This window comes from Panicum virgatum, chromosome 1N (assembly GCF_016808335.1).
Source record: "Panicum virgatum strain AP13 chromosome 1N, P.virgatum_v5, whole genome shotgun sequence".
Taxonomy (NCBI): domain Eukaryota; kingdom Viridiplantae; phylum Streptophyta; class Magnoliopsida; order Poales; family Poaceae; genus Panicum; species Panicum virgatum.
In genome coordinates, this window is record NC_053145.1 from 46,192,621 (window position 1) to 46,207,047 (window position 14,427).

Consider the following 14,427-nt stretch of genomic DNA (forward strand, 5'->3'; position numbering starts at 1 on the left):
GCGTGTGCGAGAGCAGGAGGATAGATGGCGCTGTCGAGGAGGGCGTGGGTCGCCGCCGGCCTCGCCGCGCGGCTGCTGATGCTCGCCGTCCTGGCCATGGCCGTGCAGTCGAGGTACTCCAACAAGGTCCGCTACGACTTCAAGGGCGCCGGCTACGACAACGAGCTCCAGAGCTACACGTACGTAATACACCCTTCACCGTTGCTACCGCTGCTCTATACTAGTTACTGATCTGCAACTTACCAGTACTCATGATGGTCGGAAAACAAGTGCAGGTACGCGGTGGTGGCGGCGGCCGTCGGGATGGCCGGCAGCCTGCTGCAGATCCCCGTCGCCGTGTACCTCCTCTGCAAGAGCAAGCGGATGACGCCCAGCACCCTCATCCTCGACGCCAGCACCTACGCCGACATCGTACGCACGCGTGCATAGCAGGTGTGCTCGATCGTGTGTGTCATCGCAGACTCACATGCACGCGCTGATGCCTGCAGGTGGTCACCGCGGTTCTGGCCAGCGGCGTGGGCGCGGGGTTCGCCGCCACCGGCGAGCTCCTGTACTACATGGAGCACGCCTGCTCGCCGTGGAAAGACGACGCGACCAAGGACCTCAAGAGCTACTTCCGCAAGGCGAACATCGCCACCGGCTTCCTCCTCATCGGCATGGTCCTGTCCCTGTGCGCCGCCGTCGTCTCCGTCAGGCTCCGGGTCAGGGCGAGCGACGACGTCGACGACGCCTGACCAGCCGGCTCGGTCGATCCACAGGCCGGCGTGCATATGATCAGATCAACTCGGGCGGCGTGCGTTCTTCGTTTCCTAACCGGAGGATTATTAGTTGAAGAACGCATGCCTTGTTTCTGGTAATGTAGGGAGGATTGTGACGCGTCCAAAGCAAAAGCAAAGATTTCTTATAACGACTCACTCTATTCATAGTGGAAGTTCGTCAGGTTTATTATCCTTTCTTTACCAATGATTTTCTTATATTAGTGAGCGGTGTAACATAGTAAGTTTGATTCAGTTTTTCAGAACCTGGTTAGTCATCAACTTGATGCAACTTATTCAGAGTCTGAGCTGCCATGACACCATCGTCAACGATGGTCCAGGCTTTCTTATTTCTTATGAAAATTAAGATTCTGTGCTGCTCTCCCCGTTCCAATTTATTAGTTGTTTTAATTTTTCTAGATTTTTCTTTTCGCGACCGTGCCTGAGTTGTGGAACTTGTGGTGGCTTCTCAACGGGAGGAGGGAGGATGCAACGGGGGCGAGGCGGCAGCGGGCGTGCGCTTCGGCTCGTGCGGCCATCGGCAGTGCCGCCTTCCGCCCTCGACGCCGCGCGCTGCGCATGCTCCGCCCGCCGTCCCTTAACCGCGTAGGATTCGATCTTGCTCGAGCCGGAGAAGCAATCGGTTGGCCTGTCGGAGTCGCGGATTGCAGCAAGTCGGACTGTGTCGGAGTCGGAGAAGCAAAGCAATGGTGTATAAGAGGTCAGCATGGCAACAGCAAATCGATCACTGGAGAGGCAATTAATCAACCAGCAAATCGATCGATCGATGGCCGGCGGTTCGCTCGCGCTGGACCTAGTCCGGCCGCTGGCGTCGCTGATGCCGGCGGTGCGGCGCGCCGACCGGGCGGTGCCGTTCCACCGCCGCGCGCTCTACACGGGCATCTCCGTGTCCGTCTTCCTGGTGTGCAGCCACCTGCCGCTCTACGGCGTCCGCTACGCGGCCTCGGCGGGGGCCGACCCCCTCTACTGGGTGCGCTCCATCCTCGCCTCCAACCGCGGCACGCTCCTGGAGCTCGGCGTCGGGCCCGTCGTCACGGGCGGGACGGTGATTCAGCTCGCCACCGCCTCCAGGCTGCTCCGCGTCGACCACAATGTCCGCGCGGACCGCGAGCTCGTGGCCGCCGCGCGCAAGGTGCTCGCCATGGTCATCGCTGTAACACCCAGGAAACTACGGACGGTCCGCTAGTGAGCCGCGGACGGTCCGCCAAAGTAACGCCCATATATTTATCTAGTTGTGGGCTCGGTCGTCATCTCTTCCTTCCTCCTTCCCCCATCGATGAGAGACGAGCTCGTCCCCTCGCTCCGCCGCCGTCCCCTTCCTTCGATCTCTCTCCTCCGGCCAACATACCTCGATTCCTCGTGCGAGCACTATCGCCAGCACCTCCTCCACCTTCCCCAACCCCTAGCCCGGCATCTCCCCGGCCGGAATCGCCTCAACCACCACCGGTCACCATTGGAGCCTCTTGAGCTTTGCTTTACCGTCGATCCGCCTCTCCGGTCGTCCTCCGCCCGAACCGACCCTGGGAATGGATTCATGGTGAGTTATTTGTACTCCTCGGCCTTTTTCCCCTTCCGTTGTGCGCCGCCGGCGCTGGAGAACGGCCGCCGCTGCCGCCGCACTTGCTGTCGCCTGTCGCGCGGTGTTAAAAGATATGAACTGCGGACGGTCCGTCTAGGAGGGCCGGAGAGTCCGCAGGTCAGGTTAGAAGTTGTTCAGAGACGATGTTGGCTCTGGTGGTTTCGCAGAATTGTACTGCGGACGGTCCGCTATTGGAGAGCGGACAGTCCGCCGTAGAGTGTAGAGTTTTGTCTAGAGACGTTGTCGTCTCTGGTGGTTTGACAGAGTAAAACTGCGAATAGTCCGCCAAGGAGGGCCGGACGGTCCGCAGTAGAGTTTGAAATTTGTCCAGAGGCGTCGTTGGCTCTGGTGGTTTTGGGAAGTTAAACTACGGACAGTCCGCTATTTTGGAGCGGACGGTCCGCCGTATAGATTTGAAATTTGTCCAGAGAGGCTGTTGGTTCTGGCAGGTCTGCAGAGTTGTACTGCGGACGGTCCGTCACTTGAGCGCGGGCAGTCCGCAGGGCATTCCAATTGAAGTAAAATAGTTACATCATTGAAATGCCCTCAATTATTTCATATGCATTCGTGTAGCATCCGTCGTTGAGGACGTCGTGTATGACGTGGTAGCGGCACCAAAGGAGCAGCCGGATCAAGTCCAGGAGGAGAGGCGTGAGAACCTGGCCCAATGCCCGTCTGACCCCAGTTCTGAACAACAGCCACAAGGCAAACCCCAGTGCATATCCTATTAATTTAAATTATGACACCTAAATGTGTATTTATTATTTGTACATTATGTTTAGGAGTTGTTTGAAACCTTAGTTGCATGAACCCTAGGTTTCCTTGAGTTATACTAGTATGTATAGGACGATAGAAATACTATGCTAAATAAGGTTCAGTAGAAGTCGAGTAATTTTTGATTACTCGCGAGATATAGGATGTTTTTATGTTTCTATATATCAGTTACTCATCTTGGGATGGAAGTCTTGGAATGAAAGAAAGAATAGAATCTGAGACTGGACGGGAGAGGTGTAGTTCCGCCTGTGTCGGTTAAGGACCGAGCCGTTGTCGGCCCTGCTGATCATGTTTTAACTGTACTAACCACATGCCGAAAGTAGAAGGTAGTCGAAACCAGTAAGCCGAGTACTGCCTCATTTCGAAAGTACATGACTCCTTCCCACCCCTTAGGGCGAGTCGAGTAGTCGCGGAGAATTGGGATGCATGTATTTATTTTTTGTGGTCTCTCATTGAGCTCGGCTGACTATACGCTGGTGGGGCGGTCCTGTAGTTCAAGACGGGGAGGGAAATGGTTGGCTCGTATAGTCCGACAGGGCAAATGCGTGCCATGTTGGTTAGGTCCATCTTACAAGGTTAAATCTAATCGATTCGCCGTCAATCGCTCTCGGATATGAGCACCTTGATCACTGCGTCGCATCGTAGTATTATGATGGGATAATGAGTATATTTATATATCTATGATGATGAAAGCATTGAATTATTATTGATTGCACCACCATGTTTGATATAGTTGATTCGTGCAAATATTAGATTAGAGTAAATTTATATAGAACCTGGAGCTAAAATATGGAAATTTAGGAATTACTTTAGTCACTGTTTTCTGCAAAATAAGCCACCAGCCAAAGCCTGGCATGTCTAGGTAAGTGGGCTAAGTTATACCCACTGGTCGGGTAAGTCTTGCTGAGTATTAGTTGCTCAGGGTTTGTTGTTTACCCTATTTCAGGTATAGGAGTTAACTAGGTTTCACATCGGTGGGCTCGATGTGGCGTCTTGTCTTCACGTCTCGGTAGTCATCGACTTATTTAGTTTGTTTCATTTATTCTCTAGTAAAAATACTCTGTAAGTTAGATTCTTCTCTGCTGCTATCTTTTCTTTTGTAAAGTTTAAATTTAAAGCGGTTTTGTAAAAGTCTTGATATTATTTGCTATTTTTGTAAGATTTTATCATGCTGGTACTTTCTGTGCTCGTCTTCGTACGAGACTTCTGGTGTGTGTCGATCGGCATGTGGGTTGGAAATAGCATGTCAAGTTACATTTAATTAAGTTAATGTGATTAATGTGTGCAAATGATGGCGGGTCCTCCGCGTCGCCCTGCTCTCCGCAACCAACACCTGCGGGAAGGTGTTCTGGCAGGCGTTCAGCCCCGTGACCGTGAACACCGGGCGGGTCCCGGAGTTCGAGGGCATCGTCCTCGCCGTGGTCTACCAGGCCGTCGCCCGGGCCGGCAGCGCCCGCGCGCTCGTCGCCACCCTGCTTCGCCGGCACCTCCCTAACGCCATGAGCCTGCTGGCCACCTGCGTCGTCATGCTCGCCGCGGTCTTCCTCGAGGGCGTCCAGATGCTGCTGCCGCTGCATTCCAGGGACGGGCGTGGGCTGCGGGCCACCTTCCCGATCAAGCTTCTCTACACGTCCACCATGCCCATCGTGCTGCACTCTGCCGCGGTCACCGCCCTTTACCACGTGTCGCAGCTGCTCCACTACAGCCGATTCGGCGGCGGCGTGCTCGTCCGCCTGCTCGGCGTCTGGAAGGAGGGCAGCCACGCCGCCGTCCCGGTCGGCGGCCTCGCCTACTACGTCACCCCGCCGTCGAGCGTCGCCGCCGACCCGCTACACGCGCTCGTCTACACCGTGCTGCTGCTGGCCTCGTGCGCGCTCCTCTCCCAGGCCTGGGTGATCGCCTCGGAGTCGTCGGCGGAGGACGTCGCCAGGCAGCTCGCGGACCAGCGCCTGGCCATGCCCGGAAGGCGCGACGGTGCGACCCACTCCCAGCTCAGCCGCTCCATCCCCACGGCCGCCGCTCTCGGAGGCCTCTGCGTCGGAGCTCTCACCATCTTCGCCGACATGACCGGGGTCATCGGCACCGGCACCGGAATCATGCTCGCCGCCACCGCCGTCTACAACCTCGTCAACTCCGTCGAGAAGGAGGAATAAGCATCAGCGCCGTTCTATCCTATTCCTAGCAAGGGAAGGGTATGGACTGTAGAATGCCACATTTTTTTTTTCATTTTTTCTCCTTTTTCCGTGCTCGGCATAGGTTCCAACTCACCCAAAAATAAGATAGATCTCCAATAAATTACTAATCTCTAGCATCCTATATATTTTTTTCTCGCCATTAGCAATAGCAATTTTTATATTTTTGGTAGCTAGTGCTATTACAAATTACTCAGCGGAAATGGTAGGAGTAATCCCTACATTTGAGTGATTTGAGTAACATAAAGGTATGTTTTTGGTACTTACTAAAAAATATTTTTGTATTGGGACAAAATTGGTAATATGTTGGACACATCGATACCTCATCTCTGAATTTTATAGTCACCACGAATAAAGGAGTGCTTGTGTACGATTGAAAATGCAAGTGTTGCGCTTAATCCATCATTCCCAGCATAAGAGGTAGAAGGTAGATTAATGTCCAGCCACCTTGAGGAACGTGACATAGGGACCCAGATTTAGGCCATGTTTAGTTCATGAAATTTTTTGGATTTGGGTATTGTAGCATTTTCGTTGTTATTTGACAATTAACATTCAATCATAGACTAATTAGGCTTAAAAGATTCGTCTTGTTATTTACAATTGAACTGTGTAATTAATTATATTTTCAACATTATTTAATATTTCATGCATGTGTTTAAAGATTCGATGTGACGGATACTAGCCTTAAATCCTGACCGGTTTGGCATGCACTCTACCAGAGATGCGACCCGCAGCCGCAGGAATCGAACTCTGGTTACCAGTCTTGCACCCAGACGAGCTGAGCCCCGGCCCGCTCCCACTTCCCAGTATACATAGATGACTATACAATAGGACCAATAGGACCACCACTCATAGACTGAGGCTTGTTTTTTTTATTTTTTTAGGTTCAGTGATGGTTCTGCCAGCATGGAAATTTCATAGGAGTCCATGAGCATTAAATTTTATGCCACAGTAGTAAATTTGTCATGTCAGCAAATTTACTCCAAATCAACAAGTGGTGATGAAACTTATGAGGAGAAAGAAACTTATGAGGAGAGAGTAGTTTCATCAGTATGGTACTCCTCCGACTTGATTACCAAGACCTCAATCTTGATAAGTGCATGATGGTACTCCCCATTGAGACTGGCCTAAGTAGAAATATCAGCCAAAATACGCCTAGTTAATCTACACTCGGTGAGAGATGCATTTCAGTATCAGGAACCTTGCGGCAAAATACACATCCACCCTCTCGCGTCGCCTGTAGTCTGAGATTCTATCTTGAACCGCTAGCCAACTAAAAAATTTGTATTTTGGAGGCGACTAGATGATTTCATTGAGGTTTGTGCCGATTGCCCATATTAATTGCGCAATGTAAGATGCTGAGCTTATCGAGAACTGACTGGACTCGTTAAAATTCCATAAGATTTCATCCTGAGTGTGCGGCCTCAAGTTCACCTGCTGAACATTCTTCCAAAGTTGCACAAATTCCGCAAATAGCCGCGCGGAGTATGAGATTTCGACGAAGTTTCACCAGCAGAATGTACACAGTTGGGCGTGCTCTCCTTGCCATGTCCGCAGTTTTGGCTGCGCCGGCGGCCATCGTCATAGGGCAGCGCGCTGTTCTGTGACAGTTGGAACGGATATAGGCGTCCCTATCGATTCTAGCAAAGCCAAGCAGCAACGTGTGCCAGCCGCGCCGCGCGCTGCTTCCATGAAACTTACAGAGTAATTGGTCGGGTCCCTTGAGCTACAAATATGCACACATGGTGGATCTGGATGGTGGTGTCCCGGCGTCGAACCATCCGCAGCTTCCGATTGGCAAGAGCTAGCGTGTTCTTGCGATAGATCTAGGGCCGCGCCCGGGGCACAGAGATCGAGCGAGCGAGCGAGCAGGATGGCGCTGTCACGGCGGACGGTGTGGGTCGGCGCCGGGCTTGGCGCGCGGTTGCTCATGGTCGTCGTCCTGGCTGCGACCGTGCAGCTCACGTTCGCCAACCAGACCAGGCGGCGATACGCCGACGACTTCTACAAGCTCCAGAGCTACTCGTACACGATCGCGGCGGCGGTGATCGGGATGGCCGGCGCCGCGCCGCAGGTCCCCGTCGCTGTCTACCTCCTCTGCAGGAGCAAGCAGATGGCGCCCAGCACCCTCGTCCTCGACGTCAGCATGTACACCGACGTGGTAAGTAAGTTACTCCCTTTGTTCTTAATTATTAATCGTTTTGGCTTTTCTAAATTCATACATCGTCCGCACGGCTCACGGTGGGTGGCACCTTCTTAGGTGGTGACCGTCCTGTTGGCCAGCGGCGTCAGCGCAGGGTTCGGCGCCACGGTCGACGCCCTGCGGTACGTCCACCACGTGACGTGGTGGGATGACGCGACGAGGCAGGATCTCATCCGCTACGACGGCAAGGCGTACGCCCCCGTCGTCTTCCTCCCTGTGGGCACGGTGCTGTCCGTGGCCGCCACGGTCGTCTCCGCTAGGCTCTGGACTCGGGCGGCCAACGACGACGTCTCCGACCTCTGAAGATCGCAGCCTTGCAGGATCGCAGAAGAATGGCCGGCCTCGATGTAACGAACATGGCACCATTTATGCCATTTCGAGTGATTTTGGTGATCATATGACAACGCAATCAATGAGACTAATGGTTTTGTTAAGAGAGCATTTCTAGACCCCAGGGATGAAGTAAAAAGGCCATGCAAAACAAAACACAAAGAAAGAACTCAAAAAAACGTTGAATTGGACGAGTTCGACAGAAATCAGTAGCACCGGAAGAACCGATGCCTGAAACATTAGTGCATCCGATGGTTGTCGGAAGATCCGACGCCCTGGCACAGTGCAAGTCTATGCGTCCTCTAGAGATCATGTGAAGATTAAGTGAAGCACCGGTTGAACCGACGGTCTAAGAAGGGGAATCGGTGCAATCGATGTACTGTGTTCCAGAGACGATGAAAGTTGCGTAGAAGCCAAGCCTTCAGCACCGGTTGAACCGGTGGTGCGTCGGAGAATCGCGTCGGAGCAATGACGTCAGCAGAAGAGGGAGGTCCAACAGCTAGTCAAGTTGCTGTGAGAGACCGGTTGAACCAATGCCCTATGATCGGATGAACCGATGGCTCTGCAAACTTGTCAGGAAGTCCAATGGCTAGTCCAGTTGCTGAGAGAGACTGGATGTTCCGATGCCCTATGGTCGGATGTTCCGATGCCTACACAGAAAACTGGCTAACGGCTAGTAACAGCTCTCTTGAGCTGGTGGCCTATATATATATGTTCCCCTGGCCATTTGAAGATGGCTGGAGTCCCAAGACATCTCATACACATCCAAGAACACCTCCAAGCCATCTAAGAGCATAAAAATCAAATTCTTAGTCATTAGCACAAGTTTTGTGAGTGTTAGTGCTAGATTAGCTCTTAAGTGAGTAATCAAGCAAAGTTTAGATCCTTGTGCTGTGGTTCTAAAGTGAACCAAAGTTGTATCACGGTGCGCCGCCCTCCTTGGAGCTTTGGTGGCTGGCCGGCAAGTCAACGACCCTCCGGCTTGGTGTGGAGTGGCGTCGACGACATTGTGTGGGGGACGGAGACCACTCCTTCGCGGGCAATCTTCTTTAGTGAAGATCAGGATCAAAGTGACCGTGATTGTGTTCACGGAAGAGACTTGATTGCCGGGAAACGATACTCTTTGTGAGTGCTTCAACAACGTAGATGTAGGGGCGCCTTTTATGGCAATCCGAACCACGGGATAATTTCTCGCGTCAAGAGTTTGCTTTCTCTCATCCCTCTTTTTAAGCTTCCGCATTTTATATTGCAACTTGTGTGTGCCTTTACTTTCTTAGTGTAGTATCTTGCTAGAATTGGCTATATGTTTCAAAACTCTTTTGGGATGATGATTTCTCACTAAGGACAACCGTAGTTGCACATCTAGATAGTTTGTTTTAGTTTAAGTTTTGATCAAACTAGTTGGAGCCATAGGTTAAGGTTTTTAATAGTGCCTAATTCACCCTCTCCCCCTCTTAGGTTAGAGCACCCGATCACTTTCAATTGGTATCAGAGCAGGTTCTCACTTCTCTTACAAAGAAAGCCAATTCCATTGGCAAATTTGTGTTTACCAACTCATTAGATCGGTAGGCTTCACCGCCTAGTGAGTTAGCTCTTTGGGGAAGGGATGAATCCCTTATAAATGGCTTCAAAATTCTACGGGGAAGGGTTAAATATTTCACCTTCTAATTTTCCCCAAAAAATTGAGAGAAAGCTCAAGAAAAAGAAGCAAAAGAAGGAGAAAAAGACCAAGGATGAACCTCGTGTTTTTTTGGAGAATGGGTGGATGATGGTGTAGAATCAAGCTCAAGTGATGAGTCTATCAAAAGCACCATCACCCGCACCAACAAGGGAGCTTCATCATCATCCAACACATGCCACATGACCAAAGGTATGGATAGCGATGTAAGTGGTGATGACTCCGATACTCCTTCTTTTGGAGGTCTTCTTGACTTAATCCATGAGCAACAAAGAGTCATAAAAAGACAATCAAAAGAAATTAAAAACCTTAAAGCTCTCAATGATCTAAATACTTCTCTTGCTACAAATTTTGAAGATTTGATGTGCAAATTTAAATTGCTTAGCAAGGAGCATGAAGAGCTCAAATTAAAATTTGAGAGTATTAATGATACTAATGACTTTTTAGAAATTTAGCAAACTATCCCTTGTACAATTCCAATCTCTAGGGTAGATGCTTCAACTTCTTTCATTGATTTAATTGATGAATCTTGCTCTAACCCTTGCAATGAGAAATGCAAAGAGAATGTTATTATAGAATCATGTGATGATTTCATTGACAAGGAGAATGATGAGCTCGAGCAAGAAGTGGAAAGGCTCATGAAGGACTTGTATAGATTGAAGAGCAAAGGCATTGAGAGTAATGTCCAACATTCTCAAAATAACCGTGAAGACATGGTGAAGAAATTTGAGAAGGGGTGCACCGTGACTTGCTCAAAATGCCACAAAGAAGGCCATAAGTCCAACAAGTGTCCTCAACCAAAGAAGAAGCTTCCGGATGAGAAGAACAAGAAGAAACTCACAATCAAGAGTTCTCTCATCTACACCAAGCCCAACCGGAGGAACAAAAGCAATAGTACCTCCTATGTGATAAAAAAGAAGACCAATGGCAAGGTGATTGCTCACAAGGTTGGGAAGAAGGAAAGTAGTTGGAACTGCTCCATTTGGGTGCCCAAAGACATCATCACCAATATGAAGGGGCTTCAAATGGAGTGGGTTCCAAAGGAAACTTGAAGCCCAAGAATGGCTTCGATGGATTTGGAGACTTGGCTTACAAGAGGATGAGTTGATACAAGCCAAAGAAGTTAAGATCACAACTTAGACATTTGTTGCCCAAATCCCCCATATTAAGTTAATGGTAGCTAGATTACATTTCAAGTATCATGTAGCTCCATTACTTTTGCTAGAATGTTTGCATATTGCATCTCCTAGTGTTATAAATGATGGGTTGCTTGTGTCATGATTCTAACCCATGAGCAATTTACATGGTTTGATAAGTGTGTAGAAAGCTACACAAGGTTACCATTCATGGTACATGGACTTCATGAGGTATGTATTTCATATTTGTACCATGAACACAAGCTATAGGGTAAACTTCCCAATTGTGCCAAAATTAATGTGCATATATTTGCTTGGTGATTCAAACACTAAATGCACACATTTAGAGTGAGTTTACTCTATGGTTTGTGATTTTGAGACTAACATTTTTGCAAGTTTATCTTTTTTAGTCTCACGACGGAGTTAACACTCTAAGAGAATGTTATTCACGCTCAATGTGAACAAACAACTCTATAAGAGTGATTAGATAAATTGTGCTTTCATGCATATTGAGTCAAGCTCTATTGAACTTAAATGCTCATATCTAAGTTCATAGGCTATGTGCTCATATATTTGTTTAACCTTGGTGTACCAAGAGCTCATCTTCAAAAGACTTTTAATTGGTTGCAATTGATTGCAAGTCACTTTCAATTGGTACATGCAAGGTAAACAAAGTCCCCCGGAAGTATGCAAGGTTCTAAATTCATTCAATTGGTATCATTGTCAATTTCTTATCATTTTTAGAGCTACCTCCGTGCATGATATGGTCTAAGCTTTCTCGTTCAAACATCTAGTTGTGCACTTGATTTTCACATTATCATTTTGTGCACACACTTGTGGAAAGCTTAGCTCATGTCATGCTAGGTTTGTGATTTTGTGATCCACCGTAGTAAATTTTCAATTGGTATCTTCATGAATATCATACAATTGTATCATGGGTCATGGAACTAACTCAATAGGCTACTAATCTTTTTTTGAGCTATATTATTTTGCAAGACCTTTTAGGTGCAAGACGTTTTAGGTGATTTGATTCCAAAGGGGGAGAGATTTGGATCAAAACAAGGCATGTTCCCAACAATAGGGGAGATATGTTCCCAAGAAGAAAAAGTATATTCCAAAGGGGGGAAAATGCCAAGTGGATCAAGTGAACACATGAGAGAGGAGTAGCAAATAAGGGAAGAAACAAAGGGGTAGTTTTAGGGGGGAGGCCAAGCCATTATTGGATGGTGATAAGCATCCAAGCAAGTGTAAGTGGTTTAATTTGTCAATTTTCGTAAATTTTATGCTTGCTTTGATTGTGTTGTCATCAATCATCAAAAAGGGGGAGATTGTAACGAACATGGCACCATTTATGCCATTTCGAGTGATTTTTGTGATCGTATGACAACGCAGTCAATGGGACTAATGATTTTGTTAAGAGAATATTTCTAGATCCCAGAGATTATGGCTGGGCAGAAAACCCGATACCCGATACCCGAACCCGAAAAACCCGAGCCCGAACCCGAAAAGTCCGAACCCGAAAAACCTGAACCCTAATCCGGGTTCCAACCCACGGTACCCGAAATTAATACGGGTAGTTCGGGTATTGGGCCACGGTACCCGAAATACCCGAATAACCCGAAATTCAACCCAGCCCAAGTAATTTGAGTCAGCCCAGCCCACCATCCAAAGCCTGTTTAGCCCACCAAGGCACCAAGCGACCAAGCCTGTTTAACGCATCCATCCCCCATCGGCCCATCCCACCACTGCCCCGAGCCCCCGACCCCGAGACCCCCGACCCCGACTCCCAACTCCCAACCCTAGCTGCCCGCCGCCCCCAGCCGGCCAGCCGCCCCACGCAGCGGCGCAGCGCAGCCGGCCAGCTGCGCGCCGCAGCCCGTCACCAGCTCACGCCGCCCGTCTGCAGGGTGCAGGCCCCTTCCCGGCCTCCCCCCAAGGCGCCGAGGCCCCTTCTCCCCGTCCCGTCCGCCCCTTGCGCGCCGACCGCCGTCAGCCCGACCCCGACCCTCCTCGGTCCTCGCCCCGCCCCCGCCCCTGCCGGCCGCCGGCGCTCGACGGCCTGGTCCCGCCCCGCCCCCGCCCCCACCCCCGCCGGCCGCCCGCTGACGCCTCCGCCCCGCACGTCTCCCGCGGCGCCTCCACCCCCGACGGTCCGCCGCCCCTGCCTCGCCGGTGCCGTCGCCCCCGCCACGCCACGGATGCCCCCACGGCCCGTCGACGCCCCCGCAGCCCGCCCCCACCGCGCGGCCGACGCCCGGCCCCCGGCCCCGCCGCCGACGCCCCCGCGGCCCGCCCTCACCGCGCCGCTGACGCCCCGCCCTTTGTCGGCCCTCTTGATATCGGGTAGTTCGGGGATTACCCGAACCCGAACCCGAATTTTCGGGTACCCGAAATGTCGGGTTTTTGTTATTTCGGCCAAATTTCGGGTATCGATTTTCAAAACCCAAAATTTCAAATACCCGAAAAGCCCGACCCGAAATTTTCGGGCTACCCGAATGCCCAGCCATACCAGAGATGAAGTAAAAAGGCCATGCAAAGCAAAACACGAAGAAAGAACTCAAAAAAACGCTGAATTGGACGAGTTCTACAGAAATCAGTAGCACCGGAAGAAACGATGCCTGAAGCATCGGTGCATCCGATGGTTGTCGGAAAATCCGACGCCCTGGCATAGTGCAAGTCTGAGCGTCCTCTAGAGATCATGTGAAGATCAAGTGAAGCACCGGTTGAACCTGCGGTCTAAGAAGGGGCATCGGTGCAATCGATGTACTGTGTTCCAGAGACGATGAAAGTTGTGTAGAAGGCAAGCCTACAGCATCGGTTGAACCGGTGGTGCGTCGGAGCAATGACGTCAGCAGAAGAGGGAGGTCCAACGACTAGTCAAGTTGTTGTGAGACACCGGTTGAACCGATGCCCTATGATCGGATGAACCGATGGCTCTGCAGACTTGTCAGGAAGTCCAACAGCTAGTCCAGTTGCTGAGAGAGACCGGATGTTCCGATGCCCTATGGTCGGATGTTCCGATGTCTACGCAGAAAACTAGCCAACGGCTAGTAACGGCTCTCTTGAGTTGGTGGCATATATATATATATATATATGTGTGTGTGTGTGTGTGTGTTCCTCCGGCCATTTGAAGATGGCTAGAGTCCCAAGACATCTCATATACATCCAAGAACACCTCCAAGCCATCCAAGAGCATAAAGATCAAATCCTTAGTGCTTAGCACAAGCTTTGTGAGTGTTAGTGCTAGGTTATCTCTTGAGTGAGTGATCAAGCAAGGTTTAGATCTTTGTGCTGTGGTTCTAAAGTGAACCAAAGTTGTATCACGGTGCGTCTGCCTCCTTGGAGCTTTGGTGGCTCGCCGGCAAGTCAACGACCCTCCGGCTTGGTGTGGAGCGGCGTCGACGACATTGTGCGGGGGACGGAGATCCCTCCTTTGTGGGCAATCTCTCTTAGTGAAAATTGGGATAAAAGTGACCGTGATTGTGTTCACGGAAGAGACTTGATTGCCGGGAAGCGATACTCTTTGTGAGTGCTTCAACAACGTGGATATAGGGGCGCCTTTTTTGGCAATCCGAACCACGGGATAAATTCTCGCATCAAGAGTTTGCTTTGTCTCATCTCTCTTTAAACTTCCGCATTTCATATTGCAACTTGTGTGCCTTTACTTTTTTAGTGTAGTATCTTGTTAGAATTGGCTATAGGTTGCAAAACTCTTTTGGGATGAGGGTTTCTCACTAAGGAGAACCGTAGTTGCACATC

General features: G+C 50.3%; 2 protein-coding genes across 2 annotated transcripts; both read left to right on the forward strand.

Annotated features, from left to right (window-relative positions):
* On the forward strand, window positions 1–1,136 carry LOC120654117. The gene is made up of 3 exons (XM_039931685.1): window positions 1–179; window positions 276–411; window positions 489–1,136. The coding sequence occupies exons 1-3, from the start codon at window positions 25–27 to the stop codon at window positions 732–734; spliced, it is 537 nt and encodes a 178-aa protein (XP_039787619.1). The 5' UTR covers window positions 1–24; the 3' UTR covers window positions 735–1,136.
* A 406-nt stretch (window positions 1,137–1,542) lies between these two features.
* Window positions 1,543–5,282, forward strand: LOC120653581 (protein transport protein SEC61 subunit alpha-like). The gene is made up of 2 exons (XM_039931295.1): window positions 1,543–1,929; window positions 4,485–5,282. Exons 1-2 carry the CDS (start codon window positions 1,543–1,545, stop codon window positions 5,280–5,282), a joined length of 1,185 nt encoding a protein of 394 aa, XP_039787229.1.
* Window positions 5,283–14,427: the final 9,145 nt, after the last annotated feature.

Coding starts and splice junctions, on each gene's coding strand:
- LOC120654117 (XM_039931685.1), top strand. CDS start 25: ATGGCGCTGTCGAGGAGGGCGTGGGTCGCCGCCGGCCTCGCCGCGCGG. Junction 180..275: donor AACGAGCTCCAGAGCTACAC/GTACGTAATACA, acceptor AAACAAGTGCAG/GTACGCGGTGGTGGCGGCGG. Junction 412..488: donor CCAGCACCTACGCCGACATC/GTACGCACGCGT, acceptor TGATGCCTGCAG/GTGGTCACCGCGGTTCTGGC.
- LOC120653581 (XM_039931295.1), top strand. CDS start 1,543: ATGGCCGGCGGTTCGCTCGCGCTGGACCTAGTCCGGCCGCTGGCGTCG. Junction 1,930..4,484: donor TGCTCGCCATGGTCATCGCT/GTAACACCCAGG, acceptor GTGTTCTGGCAG/GCGTTCAGCCCCGTGACCGT.